Genomic DNA, 26648 nt, shown 5'->3' on the forward strand with positions numbered 1-26648 from the left:
CCCCAATCTGCCCCCCGGTAGGCCCACCCCTTTCTAATGATTATGAATGGAGTAGGCCTTTCTCCTCAGCATCTCTAATAGGGACAAAACAGCAGGTTATAATTTTCTAAACTGCAGATAGTGCCCCTTTAACTTATCTTGAATTTAGTGAAAATGTACTTTCCGAATCAGCAGCAAGTTTTAGCAAAGTAGCTTACACCCCTGTGCCATTTTCTTCCCTGTGACCCTGTGGTTGCTATGAAACAGTACAGACACTTTCCCACAATCCCCCTTGCTTCCATGTGAAAACCAACTGCCAGTACTAATGGGACAAATCATGTGACTGCAATTGAACTGAGCATGAGTGACCCTAGTTAGTGGATTCCTGGCGGGCCTTAAAGAGAACCTATCACCTAAAACTCACTGTCCCTATTATCAAAGTTCATCTCTCCCTAGTTCTATTTATGAAGATACAGACTGCTTTTGCGGTCTGTATCTTATACTTTACCTAATCCTCTTTTTCGGTGCAGGAAGGCCGGGCGCCGCCATCTTGATGACGTCACTTGCGTTCCACCGCTGGAATGCAAGTGACGTAATCAAGATGGCGGCGCTCAGCCTTCCTGCAGCGAAAAAGAGGATTGGGTAAAGTATAAGATACAGACTTCAAAGCCAGTCTGTATCTCTATTATGTCTATTTATGAAGATACACACTGCCTTTGCAGTCTGTATCTTATACTTTACCTAATCCTCTTGATTGGTGCAGCAAGCCCGGCGCCGCCATCTTGATTACATTACTTGCGTTCCACCGTTGGAACGCAAGTGACGTAATCAAGATGGCGGTGCCCGGCCTTGCTGCCGCTCTGCATGACTGGAGCTTCCAGTCTCGCGCCGGCTCTTTTGAAAAGAGCCGATGCGCGACAGGAAAGGAAAAAGTTTGTAATTTAAAATGCGGCCATAAAAATATCTAATTGTATTTACAAATATTACAAATATTAATAAAATTATAATTTACATCCAATTAGGGGGAAAAAAATTGATTTACGTCCATGATTGGTTCTCTTTAACCAAGGGCAACAGGTTAACAAACAAAGCAGCGCTTGGTGGATACATGAATCTATATCTTTAAAACAATAAATTTTAAGAAATTCTTGTAAATAAGGTACCTGACAGGGTCTGCATGGCTACACAAAGAGATCCATTGGTTCTTCTGATCAGTTAAAGGAAAACACCAGTGAAAAAGTTTTTTTTTTAGATTTGCAATTTACTTCTGTTTAAAAATCCCAAGTCTTTCAGTACTTATCAGCTGCTGGATGTCCTGCCTCAGGTAGTGTATTCTTCTAGTCTGACACAGTGCTCTCTGCTTCCACCTCTGACATGTCAGGAACTATTCAAAACAGGTTTCCAGGAAAGTCCCTGACATGGACAGAGGTGTCAGCAGAGAGCGCTGTGTCAGACTGTGAATAATATACCACTTCCTGCAGCACATACATCATCTGATAAGTACTGGATGATTTGAGATTTTTTTAAATAGAAGTAAAAAAATGGGAAAAAAAATGGACCTGTAGATTTACCCAGGGCATGTTACAACCTCAGGAAACCCCACCTCTTTTTGCTTTGCCAATATACATGTCATTTAATATAAACTATAAAAAAAATGAAAATGAAGTGCACAGTGATTGATAGTTTTGGCAATCTTGATCCTATAATCTTTCATTAGTGAAAATTGATCCGTAAAGGCGTTTTATTCAGCATTCAGAAATATTACAGAGACTGCTACTAAGGCAGCATTCCAATAAAAGATATTTCTTGGATTAATTTTGCTAAGCGGAAAACAAGGCTATAAATAAGAGAGGATTAAGGAAAGGTCAGCGGAAAATGAAAATATTTACAGTAAGGTAAAAAGCAAAAGGCAACGGAGTGATGGACGAGGAGACGGCCTTGTGTGTCATTAGCCGCTGCCATCAGTTACAGCACCGCCGCTCGTGACCACGTAGTAATTGAACACTGGGACATCGATTATATTTTTTGACTGGGAAAGAATGATACAAAAGCTGATGTATTAAGTGACTCATTTGAACTGCTGCGGTTATTATTACCAAGTTAATGTTGTGTCAATTATGCACCTGAATAAAGATTTGTGAACAAAGGCAGACGGCGGCTTTTTATCATGGTGAAGGCGCTAGCGGAGATTACAGTTCGGTTTACTGCGGATGTAAGAGGTTAGGGATTTGGGGCATGTAAGGTTGGATAAAGCAGCAATTAAAACCCAGCACAGGTGGAAACCAAGAACCGGCATGATTAACCAGCCGGAGTCCCGCGAGGAAGACAAAGAAGGAAGAAAATAGCTATTTGTGTCAAGCAATTTGAGCAGCGGCTTGGCGGACTCTGGGCAAGGAATGGTATTAATTCTGCTGTGCATTGGTCTTTTAAGTTATCCATTGGATTGTTCTGCTATTTGGAAGAGAAGTGAAGCGTTAAACAATATTATGTGGGAAGGACTCTATGGTTTCGTAACAGAGAAGCCTGGCAAGCTCACACGATAATGCTATATATGTACAAGAGAATAGAGGCACAAGTATGTTACGTGTCACCACTAAGCAGACAATAATAAAAACAAACATAAGAGATACCCACAAATGTGCTCTTAAAGGGGTTATCCAGTGCTACAAAAACATGGCCACTTTCTTTCAGAGACAACACGACTCTTGTCTCCAGTTCAGGTGCGGTTTGCAATTAAGCTCCATTCACTTCAATGGAACTGAGCATCAAAACCCCGCTCAAGCTGGAGACAAGAGTGGGTCTGTCTCTGGAAGATAGTGGCTATGTTTTTGTAACGCTGGATAACCCCTTTAATGGCTACATCTTGGCGGTCAGTTTATCAGCCGGCTGCCTTTAAACTCTGTACTGCTCCGTACCGTTCTGGGTACCTGAAGACACTGTATCCAGTCCTTGGAAACTGGGAGAAGTTTCCCAGGACTGGGTCCAGCTTTTCTAGGCACCTGGAGCGGAACAGCATGGAGCTGCATGGATTGCATGGATGGTTCAAAGGTAGCCAGCTGACAAGCCGACTGCCGAGCCCAGCGAGGCGCTTCACTCCTTCTGTAAATTTGCTCTTTCTTATCAAAGTAATGGAATATTGTTCTCTGTTTCCTTCTGTGAGTGACAGTGTTGGACTGGGATATCTGGGGCCCACCAGAGAAAATGATCCTGGGGGTCCACCAATGAAGATCATGTCAGTCAGTGTTTGTGCAGATTCTAAAGCTGGGGGCCCACCGGAGGATCCCCTGGTCCTCTGGTGGGCCAGTCCGACACTGGTGAGTGATGACAACCACAATCACAGCAGTGAAAAGTAAAAAATTGTGGCATAGTGAGATACAGCCTAAACTGTAGATGTGCCATGATCTTTGGTTGGTGTCCTTTTGTTTTTAGTTCTTCATCATTGCAAAACGAACCGCACTAAAACAACTAAACAATCGTAGGTGTTCAACTGCTTTAGTGAGGTTTAAAAAGTTCACTCATCTATACTTACCTGTCCGTACTCCCCCAGTGTCCTCCTCCGAGTCTTCGGCGTCTTCAGCCACCTCCATTCCACTGAGGGACAGCACCATGGCTAGTGATTGGCTGAGTAGGCTGTCACTCTTTTGTCTCGGCCAATCACAGGCCATGTTGCTGTCTCTCAGTCAGTGATTGCCTGAGCGTGCTGAAGACACTGGAAGAGGACACCAGGGGAACGTTGACAGGTAAGTAAACTTTTTTTAAAATAATTTTTTAAACAAAGCTTGCAAAGTTTTGCTTCGTCAACTAAGTGAATTTTTGCGAACTTTGCTGAAAATCCAACTTCTAATCTAAAACTTTCAGTTTGGGTCACTGGACCTATGGTTTAACGGGGACTTGCTGCCATAAAAAAGGTACAAAAATACAACTGTATTATGTGCTACCAAAATTGGTCTTACATTTAAAAGCCGTAACCCCTTGGCCTGGTGCTTTTCACAAAGCCAAGAGTTTATTACAATATATCAGTAGGCAAAGACTATCAACCTAGAGTCAAGGACTAGATAGAGATTTATTTTATCATTTTGTTCCGCAATGATAAGATTGCCCAGACTGATACATGGTAAGAAGCCTTCAACTGCAAGCTGCACTCAGGCCTAAGACAAATTTATTTATCATTGTATGGAAAGTCCAAAGGTTTAACAAAAAAAAAAAAATCAAATATACTTCTATGCCTTCTAGTTTCTAGAAGAAGTTAGCCAGGTTTTTTTAATTCTTAATGATCCCTTTAAGCTTCCGCCCTTTATAAGTTATTAAATCATCATAATCAGTTCGTCTGCCATCTATTAAATCTTTATATTGCTGAAAGTACACAATTCTGACTCCCATAATTTGACCCTGGATATCACAGATAAGTTGATTATAGAAATATTGGGGAAGATTTACTTATCGTAAGGGCACATTTACACAGGGCAATGCTGTTTGTGCAGCCCTTAAAAAGGGTACTCCAGCGAGAAAAAAAAATTCTCTCAAATCAACTGGTGCCAGAAAGTTATGCAGATTTGTAATTCACTTCTATTTAAAAATCTCAAGCCTTCCAGTACTTATCAGCTGCTATATGCTCTGCAGGAAGTGGTGCATTCTTTCCAGTCTGACAAAGCGCTCTCTGCTGCCACCTCTGTCCATGTCAGGAACTGTCCAGAGCAGGAGAAGTTTTTATGGGGATTTAATACTGCTCTGGACAGTTCCTGTCATGGACAGAGGTGGCAGCAGAGAGCACTGTGTCAGATTGGAAAAAATACAGCACTTCCTGTACAGCATCCAGCAGCTGATAAGTACTGGAAGACTAGAGATTTTTAGATAGAAGTAAATTACAAATCTATATAACTTCTGATACCATCTGAAAGAAGCAAAAATTCCCGTGTACCCCTTTAACTGTATGATAGTTGTCTGATGATTTTAATGCCTGCACAAAAGACGGGATCAACTGACAACAGAGAGCTTTATAGTTTGTCAACTGATCGCTGGCCCATTTACACAGGCCGATTAGTCAGTGAACGTTCCTGCCTGCCAATAATCGGCCTGATTTCTAGCTGAAGGTTAAACTAGACGATCTAAGGATAAATTAATAAATTTAACACATCTGTAGATTTGTCTTACTTTTTATGCCAATTGTCGGCTGGCTTACTTTGCACCAAAAATCTAAGGCAAAATTGTTAAAAATATTAATGCCTACCTGATTTAGTATCTTCAAAATAATGGGGGACATTTATCAAGGCCAGCATACAAGTACACTAGTCTAACATAAAGCCCCGCCCCCCTTGCCCCATGCCACCTCTCAGTCAATCTGGTAATCATGAGGCTGCCATACAGCAGTCACAGAAGTGTGTCTGACCATAGCAACCAATCACAGCTCACAGCTGAGCTTTATTTTACCAAAACTGAAAGCTGAGCTGTGATTGGTTGCTATGGTCAGACAGATTTCTGTGACTGCGTATGGCAGCCTCAGATTCATTGGATTTACTAAGAGGTGGCAAGGGGGGCGGAGCTTTATGTTAGACTAGCATACTTGTACTATGGCCTTAAGGGGTGTTTCGGCACTAGCAAATTTTTAACATGTTGCTGCCATAAAAGAGAACATAACAAACATTGTATGCTTACCTGTCTCCGCTTTCCCGGAGTCCTGCTGGTGTCCCCTGCTGACTCCAGCTACTGCTACTTCAGAGACACAGGGGGAGATTTATCAAACATAGTGTAAAGTGAAACTGGCTCAGTTGCCCCTAGCAACCAATCAGATTCCACCTTTCATTTTCCTCTGTGAGGAATGAAAGGTGGAATCTGATTGGTTGCTAGGGGCGACTGAGCCAGTTTCACTTTACACCGTGTTGGATAAATCTCCCCCATAATGTTTATTATGTTTTCTTATATGTCAGCAACATGTAAAAAAATTGCCAGATAACCCCTTCAAATCATGATAAATCAGACTCATGAAGAGACCATGCCTCCTCCCAGCCTTACCACACATATCCCTGCCCTGCCCGCCCCTCAGACCACTCAGTTTGCCGCTTCACGCCAGTCGCACTGTTGATAAATCTGCCACAAAAAGTTTAAATATTTACTGAGAATATTTGAAATTTTATCTATTAAAAGTAGTTTTTTTTAGAATTTTAAGCAGGTAAAGTAAGAGATTCCACTTTAGGATTATTTACACCCGCAATGCCTGACTTTAGAAATGTGACCTTTCTAGATGCAAGTAAAATCGCCGCTCTCCTGAAACTAAAATGTTAGTGTTATAAACCAAACAAATTGACCCTTCATGAAATTGCCCTTTCAAACGGGTGCCTAACATTTAACAATTGAACCTTCAGCGACTCTCAGATAAATTACATTTCTCATGGGCTTTACCAAGGCCTTGGACCCATTGTGTTACTAGGAAAGATGTTTGTATGATATACACAAAACAATGTACAGTAGCTGCTAGATCTATGTACTCTATGTGTGCTTGTGATATATGTAGATGGTTTGTTCTAGTGGGAGGATTTATATTTTGTGTGTAAAGGAACAGGTTATAGATGGAGGCCAGTATTATAGGAATCATATTGGTTCTTTGGGCTAGTTCACACCGAGGAATCAGCGAGGAAAGTGTTCCAGGCAGAAATGTTTTGCCCAGAATTAACTTTGGCTTAATTCCCCGCAAATTCATTTTTCATTTAATCAAATTCATTCATTTTTTCCAATTCCGCCCGGATTCCGAGCTAAATTTCCGCAAGCATTCTGTGCGGAATCCACACTGATTCCGCACTGAAAAATTTCAGAGCAGAAACTTACTGGTCAATTAATTTCAATGGGATTCAGCCAGAAGAATTGACATGTCAATTCTTCTGACGGAAAGTGGATCCCCCACGGAAATTCCGCTGTGTGAACTGCAGTGCACAGGTTCCATTGAACTCAATTAGGGCTGCATCCAACTTCTTCAGCCCCCGGTAATCAAATGCTGCACGCTCAGGTTTAGACGAACTTAAGCGTCACTCTTCTCTAATAACAACTGTGTAATATTTGGGTATTTCAGATCTTACACTTTCACTATCAATAATCCAATGCCGCACACTCAGATTCAGACAAAACCTGGCGCGCTCGAGGTTCGCTCATCTCTAGATTCTATCTATTACACAGCTGCCACAGTTTTTACCATTCTGAGCTATTATACATCTTAATTAGCCTTTACAAATAAAATACATTTTACATTTTTTTGGCTTTGCCCCATTTCACCCACATCCGATCGGTATACAGAATTTTTTAAAGACTTTTTATACATATTGTACTATACTTTGCTGTTGATTTCCAGTGTAGAATCTGCAAAAAAAAAAAAAAACCTGCACCAAATTCTCCGCTTGTGAATGTGATCTAATAGGACATAAGGACAGCGCTTGTCCTAATGAATGTATCTCTTGGATTAATGCCATAAGAAAGCTTGAGTGCTTTGTACTATGAATCGGCCATAGTGTCCTTCTGCAGGATGCCTCTGTAATACTCATCTATGATCATTTATAGAGAACTAAATGTTGGCTCCCTATGTAACTTTCCACTGTAATTTCAACTACCAAATATTTCACAAAAACATTCATACAATAAGCTTTCTATTCAAAGGAAATAACAATAGCCATTATTGATTTCCGATAAGCTTGTTCTAGCTAAATCTCTTGACCCGTCTTCTTCATCCCAGTGTACAGGTCAGACCCTACTCCTTCTAACAGCATAATCCCTAGCTACAATATAATCCTTTAAGTACCCAACTAAGCTTCTCAATAATGTCCTGTCTTGTGCTAGTCAGCCAATACAGCTGACTGCTCTCCATAGATACGCTAATAAACCCTATATTTCAAACAAATTGCAGCTGAGTTAGAATAATGAAACACTCTTCGTAAGGAAAATGTATAGAGTTGCATGCCGAAGTTACGTAATGGACTGTTAAAGAGTAGAGCGTTTTTTTTTGTTTTTTTTAAATTCTGAATTAATTCAGTTTTCAATGGAGAGTTGAGAAATTTGCATGACTGAAGAATTTGCCATAGAGGTTTGTGCAGACACGTTTCTCGCCAGCTGTATAATCGACCTCTTTTTCATGAGCCACGTACTCCTGAACACTGATAATCTTCATTGATTTGTTCAAACAGGCAGATGATTTAATTTTCCATCTGTGCAATCTTGTTTGAATGCTTCAATCCAACTGTTTTTAGCCGTACAAAACTGCAGCCGTCGTCGTTCGCGAAAGCAGATTATTACCTTTCCGTCTAATATTTCAGCTTATTTTTTAAGGATACGATTTTAAGCGTTGGTGAAAACGGTGGAAAATTAGAACATTTTATCATTGGCAAAAATGGAGAATGCTGACAAATAGGTGATAAAATATAATAGAATGTATACCGGTAACTTTTACTACCAGGCTAGACCTTTAAAAATTGGCATTTGTGACATCTAAATCTTCTTACTCGTAGATGGTGGTTTCCCATCTGTATATTCAAAGCAAATGTTCGACAGTGTTCACAATCCAATTTGCTGAAACAAATGGACAAAGCTGGAAAGAGTCCAATGTATGCCCAAAGAGAATTTCCGAAGCGGTAGACACAATGACATACAGTTTTAATTAGATCATGTGGACTCTAAGCACTGTGGGACGCTCTAATTATTGAGTATGAGTGATGATTGGGGGGAAGAGATCAGGGCGCTGTTTATAACATAGGTCAGCACTTTTCTTACAGCTAGCTGTTTTCCTGTAAAACATAGGAGATTGTGGACCATGCAGGGGCTTAGCTATGGGGGATGCAGAAGGTGCAGCTGCACTTGGGTCCAAGATTCTGAGGGGACCATAAAGTCTTTCTTCCCCACTGGGGCCCACCAACTCCAAGTTATGCTTCTGGGACCATATACTGTTTATATGAAAGTATAACCACTTATTACCATGTATGGGGATTTACAATAAACTAGGAGATCATTATATAGTTGGTTTGGAGGTACATATGCTTGGATATAATTATAGGGCAGGAGTAGACAATTAATTTACTAATTTTCCCATGGGGCCACATGAGAAGTGGAATGGTGTCAGAGGGTCTGGCGTGCATACCCCCCCTTCCCTTTCCAGTCCCTCACAGCATCATAAGGCGGCTCTTCCCGACTCCAAAAGCACTGCCCCACCTTCTTCGTTAAGCGGTGTTACAAGCACCCGGCAGTCCCTGCTGTTTTTATGTTTACTGGGTCTTGCATAGTCCCCCGGCTTTCCTTCCCCCATCTCTCCAGTGCATGAGTGATGTCACTCGTGCGCTGGTGAGCCGGGAGAGCAAAATCAGGGGTTTGGGCCAGACCTGGTAAACATAAGGACAGTAAGAACTGCTGGGTGCTTGTAACACCGCTTACTAGAATAATCTCCTATGACCTCATCTGTAACATAAAATTTAAAGTGACTCTGTACCCACAATCTGACCCCCCCCCCAAACCGCTTGTACCTTCAGATAACTGCTTTTAATCCGATCTGTCCTGGTGTCCGTTCAGCAGATGATGCAGTTATTGTCGTAAGAAACAACTTTTAAACTAAGTTACTTAGTTAAACTTAGTTAAACTTTTTAGCTTAGTTTGTGTATGCATTAGGCTGGCACAACCTCTCTGTCCCTCCTCCCCACCCTCCTCATCATTAGGAATGCTCCAGGCAGATTGCCTCCTATTCCCCACCTGTGTCAGCCCGGCATATGGGCTGGATCGTTAAGACACCTGTGCAATGTTCACCTAATGCATACACAAGCTAAGCCACACCCGTAGGGCACGGGGCTGCAAGTTTAAAAGTTGTTTTCTAGCACAATAACTGAATCACCTGCCGAACGGATCCCAGGACAGATCTTGGATTAAAAGCAGCTATCAGAAGATACAATTGGTTTGGGGGGGAGTGGGGGATCAGATTGTGGGTACAGAGTTGCTTTAAAAATCAATGGCAGAATTATTTTTATGTTTGGTATGTTAATGGTAAAATATTTGGCAAAAGTTTTATTTCTTTTATATGTAAAAAAATAAATAAATAATAATCATGATATGACAATAGAGCACACAGATTAAAAAGAGGTTGTACAACCCAGATCTAGACAGAAAACAGAAGTTCTCCGATGACCATTATTTTAATTATTCCCTATGACTATATAACATATTTTTCCTTATTTTGCAAAATGACCTTCAATCAGGGTGAGTGGTCTTCAGTACCTGTAATAATCTCGTTTTTCATAAGAAAGCAATCATTTCCCTGTCAGCAGTATAGACTTTGCTTTACCGTACTGAAATGTGTTAGGAGGTTTAAGCATATGGTATATTCTGACATCTCATTCAGACATGTCAAAAAATCACATCAATAGAGGTCAGCCAGGTCGTGTCCAGAAATACTTTCTTGGCTTTCTATAAATTGGATTTAGGGTAATTTCTATTGTTTATATAAAATTTTTAAATTTCCATAATTAAAAAAAAAACACAAATCGGACATAAAAATAATTTAACTGTGCAATAGTAATAACAATAACTTTAATAGTACCATTCAGTATATCTCATTAGAAATAAATGGAAAGAAAAAAGGAAAATGGACGGGACCCGAATAGAGGGGCTGAAGGTCTTGTTTATTAATTGGACGACTTAGCCGATAAATAGTGAATCCATGGGTTCTAACCGTATGGTTCTTCATTAGGAAACATTTGTCGTTGACCATTGTCTAATTTATTTTGGAGTGAGAAAATTTGGTAAGGATTGGAGCCATCCTCCAGGATCGGACTAGCCAAGAGAAGAGAAGACATTTCAGTTGCACATTAAGGATAGTCTTCCCTAATTTCATCCCATTATGGGAAATCACTTGCAATTTTTCTTCTTCTTCCTCCTCCTTATAAATGGAAAAATCAATTTATCATGTCTTGTGGCATAAATGAACAATTTAGGGTGATTTTTGTTTCAAGGTAATGAGCTGGAGACCTGGAGAATTATCCGTAAAAAAGGATTAGCAGTGAATTAGTAAAATTCTATCACAATCCGACCATCCTCACACCTCGCCTTGTGTTACTAAACATCACTTGTGTAGCTTAGGGATTCCACAGAATACTGAGAATTAGCTGACAATTACAGTGTATTCTTTAAGAGCACATGCTCATACATATACACTACACTTAATTACAATGTGTATATAATTTAAGGTTTTACCTGTTAATTAAAACATGGTTAATTAAAACATTGTTGAAATATGCATTATTTATATGTCCTGTGTTGTAGGGAAGAATTTGCATAGCCTGAGGATATCGCTTTATTGCTTTTGTCCTCATGAGAGTGAACCTCTTCATTAATCGCAACAGTGATATCCCAGACTTCAGGCAGAGAAGACTATTGTCACCATAAATACTGCTTAATATCATTAATGAAGAAATAAAATATATCATACGCAAATGGCGCCTTCCATGTAAATTCAGGTTTTGTGCATGAGCAGATGAATTCGTTCAGGCATAAAAGTAGTGCCCGTGCTATGTGCGGCGGATCCGGATTGTCAATCATAGCCGCAACTGTTGGGACTGGAGTTGCACTCCTATCCTGACAGTTAACCCTATAGGTGCTGCAGTGCGACCACGGCATTTAGCAGGAATACAGAGGGAGAAATCTCCCTCTCTTTACCATTGAAAATAAGCAAAGTGATCGCAAGAGTCCTGATGCGAGCCATGGCAACCAGAGGCCTCAGTGAGGCCTCCGATGTCCTGGCTGCAGAAGCCAACCAGGCTCCGCCCCGATGCAGAGTCTGATCTGCCAGGCATAATACACAACAGTACTGATCAGTTTTGTAGTATATGATACCAGCCATCAGCAGATGGCACAGTCAAGTCCCCTAATGAGACAGTAAAATAAAATGTGAAAAGTAAAAAATAAACTGAAAATAAATAAATAAACTCACAATTCCCCAATGTCCTTCATTGCACATGATCTATTTAGGAAAATAAAAAAGTACACATGTATGATATTGCCGCGGAGTGTACATAACTAAGCTGCCAAGAAAATAATCTCATGATTTAACCTGGCGAACACAGAGAAATTCTAAATTAGAAAAAAAAATGCCAATATTGCCATTTTTTCATTTACATGGGCGTTGTTACAAGTAAATTGTTAGGATATCGGCCAAAATTTACCACTAACCTTAAGTACACAGCGTCACGTAAAAACTAGGAATCTGTAGGATAAGTTAAAGCACCATGGAGCTATAACTACGAGACAGGTCAGGTTTGAAAAATGGGTTCTGGAAAGGAAGTTCCCTGCTGCTAGTGTCAATAAGAGGTTAGAGCAGGACCTGCCCGCACAGTCAATCTCTGGTTCCGTCTTGGCCAGTGATTGGCTTAACAGGCAAGTCCTTTTCAGTGTTGTTGTCTTGGAAGCAGAGAGTATAGAGACTTTTTTTAATTTCTCCATGACTCCTGCACCATATTACTTGAATGCCGGAATACCCCTTTAAGCTAGAGCTATACTGAGACTTTTTGTTCCACTATTCATTAATCTTTAACTGTAGTCCAACAGTCCAGAGAAAAACATTGAAGTGTATGCAATCTTGTGGACTTCAGTTATCATCCGATTACCAGTTTGTGGACCTCAAGTTAATTAAAAAAATATCCATCTGGTCCACAAGTGACAATGCGAGAGCGTTCCAGAAAGTCTTCACCTGCATGGAAATTGTACAGCTGCAGGAAAGGAAAGCCATCTGTCAGCTGGTAACTGGACTCTCCAGAGAGAAGGCAGAGATGGCTTTATTACCAGCCCTGCATACAGCTGTATACATCTAAAAAAACAATCAATTCAAAGGTATAGCAAATCATTTTACAGCAGAATAAGGGCAACAGTCCATGACCTTAAGCTAAAGAAGTCTATTGGGCTAATGGAACAAGACAATGACCCAAGCACCCCAAGTAAATCAACCAAATAATGGTTTAAAGACTTGTGTTTTTGGGAGTCTTAACCTATTGAGATACATTTTAGAAATTCTGCTGAAACACATTTGCAGCAAGGAATGGTCCAAATGTCTTCTGCACATTTTATTTGCCCCTGCAGGAAACATTTGGTGGATGTGATTGCTGCTAAAGGGGCATCTGAGCACTTGGCCTCCCCTGATCTTGAGGACTCTATGGGACCTGCCAGAGATACAGTAAGGCGGATCACCCACCACAGATACCGAAGCTCGCCCCCGCTCGCGGACACTGGCGGCGGCACACATCTCCACTGTTCCCATAGGCTTCATTCTATGGTTTGCCAGATTCTGCTGTCCGCCCGAAGAATAAACCTGCACATTCTTTGGGCGGATGGCAGAATCTGGCAAACCATAGAATGAAGCCTATGGGACCAGCGGAGATGCGCCCAGGAATTCTGACGTCTCCTCATCGCCCATAGAGCAGTGACGCACATGCAACAGCTGCTACTCCATTCTTTGTGGAGACTCATTTATATGGTCCGCTCCCCTATCAGTGATACAGATTACTTCTCCAGAATATGTAAATGAGGTGGTTCTGTAGTCCCTAATGCACCACTTCGCCCACCCGCTGGGAGGAGGAGTTAGCGGGCCAATGGAGCGGTTCATCGAGGACTACAGTGTCATCTCCTGTGAACCAAACCTTATTTACATATTAAAAATGAAAGATTTATCATTAATGGGGCAGCGTGCCTTCTAAATAAAGCAATGGTTGCACTCCCCATCCCCTGCCCTATTAGACTCCATCAGTAAGTTAGGTCCATCTGTTTCTACAGTCCCTTTAAATTGTAGTATACAACTGATAAAGAAACTTGAATAGTACGTTACCTTTATTGGATTGGTTGTTATGGTTGGAGTTATAGCAAAAATGTTTATGACTTTTTTTTATGACCTTTTAGACATAGTAGTAGTTTTTAGGCAAAAATGTAAGTAAAATTTAATATCTACTTCTAAGATGCCACAATAAGTATTTAGGCCGGAGCCACTAGTATCACGCAGGCACAGCAATACAGTAGAATACTTGAGGTCAAAGCAGACTATGGGGGAGATTTATCAAACATGGTGTAAAGTGAAACTGGCTCAGTTGCCCCTAGCAACCAATCAGATTCCACCTTTCATTTTCCAAAGAGTCTGTGAGGAATGAAAAGTGGAATCTGATTGGTTGCTAGGGACAACTGAGCCAGTTTCACTTTTACACCATGTTTGATAAATCTCCCCATGGTCTTTATTTCCATATAGTCAATAATTACATGACAGGCACAATTACAATCCAATATCTAGAAGTGCCACAATTTTGAATGTGTTACACTTGGGTGGTCTGCGCACAAGTGGCTGTTGACTCCGCTCATGCATCATGGGTTGGGGGTTTTGAGAAAAATATCCCCCATGATTCTGCACTACCATAACAATACAATATAATAGAATATTTTATAAATATTTGGAGGGTGATCATGCCGAGGCCAAGAAGCTTCAATCTATAGCCGTTCCCTATGGATTTCTCGATTATACATATAAACAACTGGAAGGATGTAAATTTATTACTTTCGTTATAATTTGCCGGTTAATATTCATCTTATACAACCATATAAAATATATATTTCTAGAGCAACATTCATCCAAAACAAACAAAATAAAATATTCTAATCCTTCGGAAGCCTAGCGTTCGAATTTCCGAGATCTCTTGGAGGGATATATTGTTATTCATAAAGCATGGCTGAATTCAATATAAATATATTGAATTTCCCTGGCAGTCTTCTAATTTGATCAGAGGAGTATCATGGCTTTGTAAAGATGTATTGACTTGAAAAAGCGGCCATATTGTTCTGTTGTTCTATGCAAGGTTTCTCAGTAACGTTACGGGAGAAGGCGGGAGAGCGCTGCTGGTCACTGTTAAGGTCAAATCGCTACAATTAATCTTCATGCTTAATGAAAAACTGCATCAACTTAAAGGGGATTACTGCAGCTTTAATAGCTAGTGAACGCATTTAATAGCCAATCTAAATGGCATGATACAGACATGAGACCGGCCTGTAAAAAGCCAGATCTTTTAGATAAAGACAAAGTATTTACTATCAAACATAAAAGACAATAAAGTCGGCAGAGAACGGTTTGATACAAATTGTCTTTCTTACTGGAAACAAAAGTCATTGTGAGATATTCAAAGCAGTTTCTTCATTATTGATCTGGATATTCTTCCTTGCCATTTTCCGGGGTTCCTTGTTATATGAACATTGCACGATTTATATATCTGCCAGCAGGTAGAAAATGGCCGTCTCTAGTCGTAAAGAACGCCAGTCATTGCCTTACAGCGTTTCATTGCCGTAATAACACATTTTTAGGATTCTGTTTAATTCATTTAAAATCTATATAAACCGTCTCTCGATATATGAGATGGATGTGTTCCGTAAAATACGATACTTCAGATGATTTGTTATCAAAGTTTATTTTATAGTGCCAGGCTGTGATGAAGATGCAATGGCTCAGTAACGTATAACCAGACTAGGTCCGGATAGGAGTGTGTGCCTGTGTTGGATATGTATGTTGCTGTTCAGATTCGTCCTTGCCTTTTAACATTCACTGCCATCGTTTGTGAACATAACAGCATTAAAGGAAAAGTCATATGTAATAGGGAAAAAAAAAAAAAAGGAAGGCATGGGGGTGCAGGAGTATAATAAACTAAGTATGATTACGATACCATATCGTTTGTGAACATAACAGCATTAAAGGAAAAGTCATATGTAATAGAAAAAAAAAAAAGGAAGGCATGGGGGTGCAGGAGCATAATAAACTAAGTATGATTACGATACCATATCGCAGCTCCCAGGTCCAGTTGACAGCGGCCGGCCTCCTGCAGCTCTTCCAGCTGCAATATGACGTACCTACTCAGCCAATCAGTGACTGGGGTGGGACACCGCTCCAGTCACTGATTGGCCGAGCGTGCAATCGATCAGCCGGGCCGTGATGTTGCAGCTGGAAGAGCTGGGTACATGACTTACTCATATTCTGTCAGCAAGAGCAACAGAGTCCTGTGATCAGTCACACAGATCAGTCAGGCTCCATAGAGCTCCATTGTGAGTCTGACTGATTACGTGAATCAAAGCTGGGAGAGTACACACTGCAGCGCATCTACTATCGGTACAGGTCTGAACACTCAGACCTGGACCGATCAAAACTTTTGACATGTCTCTATCTGCCGCAGAATATTCCGCTCATAAATTCTGCTGTGTGAACTGCAGAGCGCAAATTCAGCTCTGATTCCTGTGTGAACTGGCCCTTATTTAGGAAATAAGAGTAGATATCATTTCTGCATTACATAACGATAGAACCATAGACTGTTGTCTTGTAGGCACAGTGCTTTCAAGACACATGAGAGACACAAAGACATGGAAAGAGGATAAGAAAGGTATAAGGGCTGCAGCAGGTCAACACTGGCTAGTTCTAAGAATGAACAGTCATCAATATTGCAGCAAGGATGTAAGATGCCGGCACTTTCAGAAAATGATCGTGTTTCCCCTAAAGAATAAAGGTCAAATTGTTACTGTATACTGGGAACGCCACCTCCCAGCTACTGTGAGTTCAGGGGACAGCCCCTTCTCTGCTTGAGCTATTGTTTGTTTTCCTGCTAGGTGAAGATGAATGAGATTCATTAACCGATATATGGGGGATATAGTTGTATATTTCTTTGCCAAATCTATATAATTCCTTTAATGTTTATATTCTGAGACTGTACTAAACATAGGCAGCTCGGCACAACATTTCTGGTGGGCCAAGTTTTACAGTGCATTTAAGGATTGTGAGAATAAACAGGTCCACATGTAATCTATCAGACTATATATATATATATATATATATATATATATATATATATATATATATATATATATATATTAGAATTCGAATTGAAGAGGCACCGAGATTCGACTATTTGAATGAATATTCAATCCAATTATAGTCTATGGGGAAAAAATTCTTGGCACTTGGAAATCAAAATTCAACCACTTGGAGGTCACCAAGTCCCCCATGAAACCTCCCTAAACCATGCGAACACCTCCGGAATGACACTGGGACATTAGGGGGAGCACCCAATACCCCCAAATCGCAGTATAATACCACTCTCTGCAGTTGCGAAGGAAAGATAATTGCGATATTTCTTGCACAGAGTTACATACATGATTCCAATGTGCCTCTGTAGAGCGTCATGTTATTCGCGTGTATCACGCATCATGCTGTACAAACGTTACTAGAACAGTAGGTATGACGTGCCTTTTTCTGGGCTACTGGAACAATATGTATCACGTGCCTTTTACTGGGCTACTGGCACAATAGGTATTACTTGCCTTTTACTGGGCAACTGGCACAATAGGTACCACGTTTACGTGCCCTAACTGAAATGAATACACCTCCTGATGCTACTGCTGCTGCTGCTGTTATCATCTATGTCTTAGCACTGAGAAGCGCTTTAGATTCAGAGATGACTTTTTCGCTGGATCTTAGCCCTGAAAAGGACTTTTGGGTTCTGTAGTAATCCTGCCTAACCAAAACGCTACTAAAACCTATCTCTCCCTGCTCAAAGATCTCTCCCTGGCTAGGTTGAAAGAGCATCCGTGGTCCAGAGGCGGAAGTCAATTATTAAATATTCGAGGTCATGTGGTTCAGCCATCCAATGAGGGTAGACACCGTTTTCGCGCTGCGTGCGTACTCCCAGGGTCCCTCACGGCCTCCCTGCATGGTGATTGGATTTAAAAAAGTGGCAACTGCGATACGACGGCTTTCGATTGTTTCCCGCGTATTCTTCACACTAAATTGAATTAGAATCTTTCGAATACTGCAATATTCGATCGAATACCATCTCGATCGAATCGTATTCGCTCATCTCCAATATGTATGTGTGTGTGATTACTTTAAAGGTATTATCCCAAAATTTTAAGTTATCCCCTGACCACTGGGACCCCCACCGATTACAAAAATGGCAAACTAGGGCTTATACTGGGGTCCCCCTACTCCGACAGCGCTCAGCTTGACACTTATGGCTGCAGGCAGTATTATGCCTGCAGCCACAAGAGGTCACAAGAGAAGAGGAGATGCAGGTGGAGTCTGTGGGAGCTGTGAGCAAAAAGAGAGAAGGAGAAGATCCACAAGAAGAAGAATCCAGCACTACAGAAAAGTGAAATCTGACATTTTATTTTAATATCAACTTAGGCTATGTTCATACGTTCACACAACATATTTTTTCATTCAATAACAACTGTTGCTGCAGATTGTAACACCGGCCGTTATTATCTGCAGCAGATTTGATGGCGCAGATTTGCTTTGAATCTATTCTGGGCCATCAAATCTGCTGTGGATCCTGTACGTGTGAAAGCACCCTAAATGAAAAAAATAAATTGCATTGATTTTAATGGAATCCTGGCCAGAGTGTATACACACTGTATACACTCCGGCTGGGATTCCTTGCGGCCGCACAAGAAACCAGCGCTCTTGCTTAACTTCTCTCTGCCGGTTCCATAGACTCCATTCTAGGCTCAGCCGGATTCCGCCATCCGCCCAAAGAATAGACATAGCTTAGAATGGAGCCTAGAATGGAGTCTATGGCACGGGCAGCAAGTGAAGCGGGAGCGCTCCGAGGTGAGCAGCGGAATCTGTAGGATGTTCTCTGCACGGATTCCGTAGTCTGAATGCACCCATATAGCAGAAATATTACATATTGGCAGCAACCTACCCCATTCATAGATTCCCCAACTGTATTAAGAGGATGCACCTTCTCATAAAGTTTCCACACATTGCACCAATGTACGTTTTAAGGCATATAGAATGTTATCCTGAATAAACCTTCCCCTTCGTACACTGATGGCACTGGAATAACCCAGACTGATCCACGAAAAGAAACAAATTGTATCAACCATAGGGCCACTTAGATATCACATTTTGTGCTTGGTACTTTCCATGTACACTAAGTAATTTACCTAAAAATATTTCGGCTCCACTTCCCAAGATCATATCTGGTAAATATTCATGAAATTCAGCAAAATATTGTGTAAGATTAATTAACATTGTATAATTAGTGTTTCCACTTATCTATATTTCGTGCAAGGGGTTTTAATCTATTTGTAATTAAATAGTTCCCAAGCGAGAGGCTGGATTAACTGTAATCATAGTGAAGATCTCTTCCTTCAGAGCATAAATCCGTATTCTTACATTCGTATTACCAAACTTGTTACATATTGACAGTAAAACAATTTAATAGCGGCATAAAATACAGTCTTATTCCAACTGCAAGGAATGCCTTGATGGAGAATCAAGTGTAATATATATTATATAGCCTGTATAGTCTGCATAGTGCCAGAACATATGAAGGGTTTTGTCATCTGTGCTGAGATGCCTTTGCATGTTACAGTGACATCTGTAGTTTAATCATGCCCTTCGGCTGACTTTTATACAGTATATGCATGAAAAGAAGAGTTGACTTCAAACATCTGACTGCTTAGGTATACCGAGTAAGAGGATGGAGAGAATATAATACGGTTTTCCCGTGATCCGTGGCTTTCTTAGAGATGTGCATTAGTTAGAAATTGATTCTTGCGTTGACCCATTTAAATTTGTTTGAACCTAAAAACCTAGACATATGGACAGGTTTTCCTCATTTAGACTCATAGGGGGTATTGTGCTTTATAGGCCAGAAAAATGGTTGCAGATTTCTTGCATTTGCAAAAGAAATTTGTGACTTGGCAGTGTGCTTGCTCCGCACTCACTACTTTTCTAAGAAGTTGGTAGGATTCTGTAGGAGGGCCATGGACAGATATTATATGTGGAAATCGACTTAAGTTCATTGCTGATGTGGATTTCTCCAAGACAGGCAAAGATGTGACGATTTAAAATCTAAAGGTCCAGTATAAGGCTATGTTCACACTACGTATATTTCAGTCAGTATTGCAACCAAAACCAGGAGTGGATTAAAAACATAGAAAGGATCTGTCCACACAATGGTGAAATTGAGTGGATGGCCGCCATATAACAGTAAATAACGGCCATTATTTCAATATAACAGCAGTTGTTCTAAAATAACAGCAAATATTTGCCATTAAATGGCGGCCATCCACTCAATTTCAACATTGTGTGAACAGATCCTTTCTGTGTTTTTAATCCACTCCTGGTTTTGGTTGCAATACTGACTGAAATATACTGACTGAAATATACATATACTGACTGAAATATACGTAGTGTGAACATAGCCTAAAGGGCCCCAGTAGGTAGGTTCCCCTATAAGACACCCTGGACTAGACAGCTTTCCCAGTAAATAGGCCTCATTAGGTAGTTTCACCCAATATATAGGCCCATCAGTAGGTAGTTTCACCTGTAGACAGCCAACAGTAGGCATTTCCCCCTGTAGACAGCCAACAGTAGGCATTTCCCCCTCTAGATAGCCCCAGTAGGTAGAGTTCCCCCCTAGATAGCCCCCAGTAGGTAGCTTCCCCTCTAGATAGCCCCCAGTAGGTAGCTTCCCCTCTAGATAGCCCCAGTAGGTAGAGTTCCCCCTCTAGATAGCTCCAGTAGGTAGCTTCCCCTCTAGATAGCCCCCAGTAGGTAGCTTCCCCTGTAGATAGCCCCAGTAGGCAGTTTACACCTTTATAAGGCTATGTTCACACTACGTATATGTCCGGCCGCATATTTTTCGCAGCCGGACATATACGTGTAAAACTCTGGCCGGAATTTACGCAAGTTGCGGACGGCTACGTACGGTCCGTGAACTTACGCCCGCAAGCTACGTATGCTTCCAGAGCGGCGTACATAACGATCTGACAGCGGTCTTTTACTGGGATATCTTCGGCTAGCCCCGAACACACCACAGAACCTTTTGGATCGGCAAAAAAGGCTTTAAAAATGAAGAAATCACCACTACGTACGGGACCGCATGTAACGCTACGGGCGTAAGTTACAGCATTTCCGTCCCGAAACAATGGTCTGGTTATTTTTTGATGGCGCCGCGTACGATCCGGGCGTAAGTTCGTACGTAGATCGTATACTTTCCATTGTACGCAAACTACGCAAATCTCCGGCCGCTTATTCACGGAGCGCGCTACGGCTGGAAACTTACGTAGTGTGAATGTAGCCTTAGAAAGTCCCCAGTTTCCCACTCTAAATTGTCCCTATAAGGCATTTTCCCCCTGTGGCCCCGATGCGCCCCCCCCCCCTTCCCCCCGAAAAAAAAACAAATAAAAAAAAAAACACGTACCTGAGCTTCCCTGCATTCAGCAGCATTTTTTCTTTCCCTTTTCTACCATTCCCATTTACAACCTCCCAGGATGCACCTGCACAGATTGAGTGATGTCATCCTACATGTGTGTATCATGGAGGAAGAGACACTAGTAGCCGCAGGCAGGACGCTTACCACAGCTGATCTTGACTTCAAGCATGTTAGTATGTGCTTTCAATAAAAAGCACCGTTTGCCCGTGTAGTATTCAACTGTGTGGGCGTCCTTACGATGCCAACACAATTCAAAAGGTTTTAAGGAAGCGCTTAAAACTGTGAAACCTCCCCTTTGTATACACCCCTGATGATAGGCCACCTGTAAACAAAGATGATCTATGGGATTGTTGTTTACTTGAGGTCAGATCAACGGGTTTCAGAAAGTTATCTAGAAAAAAAAAACAACTAATCAGCTGCTGTATGTCCTACAAGAAGTGGTGTATTCTTTCCAGTCTGCTGACACCTTTGTCAGTGACAGGAACTGTCCAAAGCAGGAGAGGATTTGCTGCTGCTCTGGACAGTTCCTGACATAGACAGAGGTGGCAGCAGAGAGCACTGTGTCAGACTGGAAAGAATACACCACTTCCTGCAGGACATATAACAGCTGATAAGTACTGGAAATGTTTAAATAGAACTCATTTACAAATCTATAACTTTCTGAAAGCAGTTGATCTAAAAAAAAAAAAAAAATTTTTGCTGGAGTACCCCTTTAAGCAATCCAGAAGTGAAATAGTAGTAGACAACCCTAGAAGAAGTATTAAATTTAGCGTCTAGCCAGCAGATGAAAAAACAGCAACAAGGTCCCATTGGCAGTAAGTAGAAAAAAATCCACATAATTGGATTTTAATATTTGCATAAACCTGGGGAAGAGACTTTTTTCTTTTCCGTATACTTGGAGGTAAAGGAGGGTGAGTATGTTTCTGGTTTACCCATAGATGAACTCTGCTGCCGTGCCATAGAAGCAGTACACAGAGTGACCCAAATATCTCATCGCTGTTGGCTATTTATAAAGCAGTATAATGCCCATCATCACTCTGCGGTGTAAGGTTCCTGTTATTAAACTGCTATTTACCGGAATGAAAGATGATAATTATCCATTCCCATTAATAAGAAAGACAGTGTACTGTCAGATTCACACAACCCATTCCATAATCCGCTCCTCAGTCTTTGTTGCACATGAGCGCACTTTTGCAGGAGTTCCCCAGATGACAGACAATACCGCGCAGACATGAGTATGTTAAATAAATAAGAAGTGTGAATGTGATATATCTTTGGATTGAAGCGTAAAAAAAAAAAAAAAAAAGCTAAGCATCTAGATGAAGCCGACCGAAGTAAGACAAATGGTTCTTTCAGAATGTGTTTCAAGGGAGCCATAAAAGAATCATTTACACATTTTTCTTGCATATAAAAACGGTGTCACAAATGATTTCTCTCGTAATTAAATATGCTAAGTTAATATCAATGTTTTGTTACTTTGCATTGCAGGAATAATTCATCAGATGAAAGGAGATTTCGATACTGCACTGAAATTACATAAAACTCACCTTTCAATCGCCCAGGAATTAAACGATTATGCCGCCCAGGGCCGGGCGTATGGCAACATGGGGAACGCTTACAACGCCCTAGGGATGTACGACCAAGCGGTCAAGTATCATCGACAAGAGCTTCAGATATCAATGGAGGTCAACGACCGAGCTTCTCAAGCGTCCACTCATGGAAATCTAGCAGTGGCATATCAGGCTTTAGGTGCTCACGATAGAGCGTTGCAGCACTACCAAAACCATCTGAATATTGCCCGAGAGCTGAGAGATATCCAAAGTGAAGCTCGAGCACTGGGAAATCTTGGCAACTTCCATTGCTCGCGAGGGGAATACATGCAGGCTGTACCTTTCTACGAACAGTACTTGAGGCTATCGCCAGAATTACAGGACATGGAAGGAGAAGGAAAAGTTTGCCACAACCTTGGTTATGCCCATTATTGCCTAGGAAATTACCAGGAAGCTGTTAAATACTACGAACAAGATCTGGCCTTAGCTAAAGATCTCCATGATAAACTAAGCCAAGCCAAGGCATATTGCAACTTGGGCCTTGCCTTTAAGGCACTGATGAACTATAATAAAGCAGAGGAGTGCCAGAAATACCTTTTGTCTTTGGCACAGTCGTTGAATAATTCCCAGGCAAAGTTCCGAGCTCTCGGGAACCTTGGTGATATTTTCGTTGCTAAGAAAGACATAAACGGTGCAATAAAATTTTACGAACAGCAGTTGAGCTTAGCCCATCAAGTCAAAGACAGACGGCTGGAGGCTAGCGCCTATGCCGCTTTAGGCAGTGCTTACAGAATGATACAGAAGTATGACAAGGCACTGGGATATCATACGCAAGAACTTGAGGTCTTCCAAGAATTAAATGAGTTACTTGGAGAATGTAGAGCTCATGGTCACCTTGCTGCAGTGTATATGTCCCTAGAGAAGTATACTATGGCCTTTAAATGCTACGAAGAACAGCTTGAGCTCGGACAAAAGCTAAAAGATCCTGCAATCGAAGCTCAGGTATACGGCAATATGGGCATTACCAAGATGAATATGAACGTGATGGAGGAGGCCATTGGCTATTTTGAGCAGCAGCTGGCGATGTTACAGCAACTAAGTGGAAATGACTCGATACTAGACAGAGGACGCGCATATGGAAATCTGGGCGATTGTTATGATGCACTTGGAGATTACGAAGAAGCAATAAAATATTATGAAAAGTATTTATCTGTAGCTCAGAGCTTAAACCGCCTCCAAGATCAATCCAAAGCATACAGGGGACTTGGGAATGGACACAGGTAAGAAAATAATTCAACATGAAATATTTGGGCTCTAGCCTGAATGTAAATCAGCAGTAGACAATTTCCACAAAGAAATAGAGGAGAAAACTATGTACTGTGCATATATTATACACATGGACACTTCTCCGCATGATTGTTGCCTTTGTTCATGTAAGGCCTCATGCACCTTTTGAGGTATATCAGACGTTATTACACTTTACTTCTCCTCCATACACCCCTCATTTCAATTCCAGTTTATTCTGGTGTAATAACATTTTTAATATGTTGCAGAAAAAAAAAAAAAACAATTGATACTTACCTATCTCAGACCCCCGCAGCTCCTGTTCCAATGACATCTGGTCCACCACTGCTTGTCTCTTCTCCTTACATCTGAGCCTAGGAGTCAGAGCAGGATCCGCTGCGGTGTCCTATCACATTCATGAACAAGCAGATCCTGCTCTGATGCCTCGTCTCAGAAGTATAGAAGTGGGGGAACGGAAGGCTATGAAACAGGAGCCTGAGGGACATTGGGTTGGTAAGTATCAATTTTTTATTTTTACAGCACCCCAGCAACATATGAAAAATATTTTTCCTGAATATTCCTTTAATGAATGGAGCAGTTTTCCTTTAGATGTATTGCTTATTGGGAAGGATATCTGGACATTTAAATTTGTTTTCCTAGTTTAAAAAAGTGTGATGGCATATTGCTAGGATAAATAGTAGGGTTCAAGCCAATGGAACCCCCCGATGATCCTAAGAACAATGGAGATGCTATGCTGGTTCAGCACTGCAACTTCTTATTTTTTCCTATATAGCCCGGTAGCTGAGCATCTGCTGTAGAGAAAGAGATCACTGTGCTGAATTAATGCTACTTAACTCTTAACAAAAGGGGGGTGAGGGTATGTGCACACTGTGGAACCCGGGTGGATCACCCTCCGTGGATTCCACAGCTCGCCCCCGCGTACATCACCACCTGTGCCATAGACTCCTGTTTATTCTTCGGATGGACGGCGGAATCTGCCTGACCATAGAATGGAGTCTATGGCACAGGCTGAGATGTGTGCGGTGATCCGCCTGGGTTACGTAGTGTGCACATTCCCTTTTGGGGTAACAAGTCAGAACTCCAGCAATAGTAAAGTAGGAAAAGCCCTTTAGTTGCTTCACAAACCTCACATAGTTGTTACCATCAAGTAAACTCATGTTGGCTCATATTGAAGTCTTAAGACTTTTTCCCATTTTGTATTTCTTCTAGGTCCATGGGGAACTTACAGCAGTCACTTGTATGCTTTGAAAAGAGACTTGTGGTCGCTCACGAACTTGGGGAAACATCAAACAAAGCCCAAGCATATGGTGAACTGGGTAACCTGCACAGTCAGCTCGGAAATTATGAGCAAGCAATATCCTGTCTAGAACGTCAATTAAATATCGCCAGAGAAATGAAAGACCAGATACTGGAGAGTGATGCGGCCTGTGGTCTGGGTGGGGTGTATCAGCAGATGGGAGAATTCGATACAGCATTACAGTACCATCAGCTGGACTTACAGATAGCGGAAGAAACCAACAATCCATCATGTCAAGCTCGAGCTTACGGAAATCTGGGGCTTACCTATGAATCTCTGGGCAACTTTGAGAGAGCCGTGGTTTATCAGGAACAGCACCTTAGCATTGCAGCAGAAATGAATGACTTGGTAGCAAAGACATTAGCTTACAGTAGTTTAGGAAGGACCCATCATGCATTACAGAACTATTCTCAAGCTGTAATGTACTTACAAGAAGGTAAGCGGAATGGTATTCAGGATGTTTACAGTGTAATGGTGCAATATATTTAAGCGGAAAGACGATATGATGTAAATGCAGTTGTCACAAGAATGAAATGTAAATGACTAGCTGTGGGTATTTTATTTAGTTTCTTCTGCTTAGATGCTTTTTAGCTGTGCTTCAGTGTGACATAACTATGAAAGGCAATGAGAATCTGGGGGAGGCTGTCATAAACCTCCGGTTTTATCAGAGGTCAGGCTGCTACTTTGTCTTTCTTCCATGTTTTAAATTGTTGACTTAAAGGAGAAGTCCAAAAAATTCAAAAAAGGGAGGAAGGCAGGGTGTGTGGGAAAATACCCGTCCTTGTGCCCTGTAGCTCCACTTCTATGTTCCATTGAAAGACACTGGTGTCCTGCAGCTCTTCCTGCTGCACGGTTATGTACCCGGCTGAGCGATTGCCTGCTCAGCCAATCAGTGACTGAGGTGGGTTACTGCTCCAGTCACTGACTGACTGAGCGGGCAATTGCTCAGCTGGGCTGTGACGTTGCAACTGGACGAACCTGGTATGTGTCGTACCTAGATCCCAGCTGAAAATGACATCCGGCATCCATCAGCAGGACCCGGGAGCGGTGCTACGGAGGCACGGGGACAGGTAAGTTTACTTTGTTTCTTTTTCCACACCCTCGGTCCTTTCTTTCTTTTTTGAATTTCGCAGGATTTCCCCTTTTAAGGGCCATTTACACAGGCCAATTATCGCCAATCAGCTGATGCTCATTCAGACAATGATCGTCTCATGTAAAAGTAGCAGCAATCAGATGAGGACAGGGAAAATGCCCGATCTTCAACTGATCGATCTTTAA

The 26648-nt window shown here is 41.5% G+C and overlaps 1 protein-coding gene across 4 annotated transcripts in view; it reads left to right on the forward strand.

Annotated features, from left to right (window-relative positions):
* The window catches only part of TTC28 (tetratricopeptide repeat domain 28), a 511132-nt gene that overhangs the window by 333403 nt on the left and 151081 nt on the right, over positions 1-26648 (forward strand). For all 4 annotated transcript variants that reach the window (XM_069961294.1, XM_069961296.1, XM_069961295.1 and 1 more), the window contains 2 exons: positions 22707-24048; positions 25283-25806. In XM_069961294.1, the coding sequence (XP_069817395.1) occupies positions 22707-24048; positions 25283-25806 (1866 nt within the window). The remainder of the gene's footprint in view (positions 1-22706; positions 24049-25282; positions 25807-26648) is intronic.

This window comes from Dendropsophus ebraccatus, chromosome 3 (assembly GCF_027789765.1).
Source record: "Dendropsophus ebraccatus isolate aDenEbr1 chromosome 3, aDenEbr1.pat, whole genome shotgun sequence".
NCBI lineage: Eukaryota > Metazoa > Chordata > Amphibia > Anura > Hylidae > Dendropsophus > Dendropsophus ebraccatus.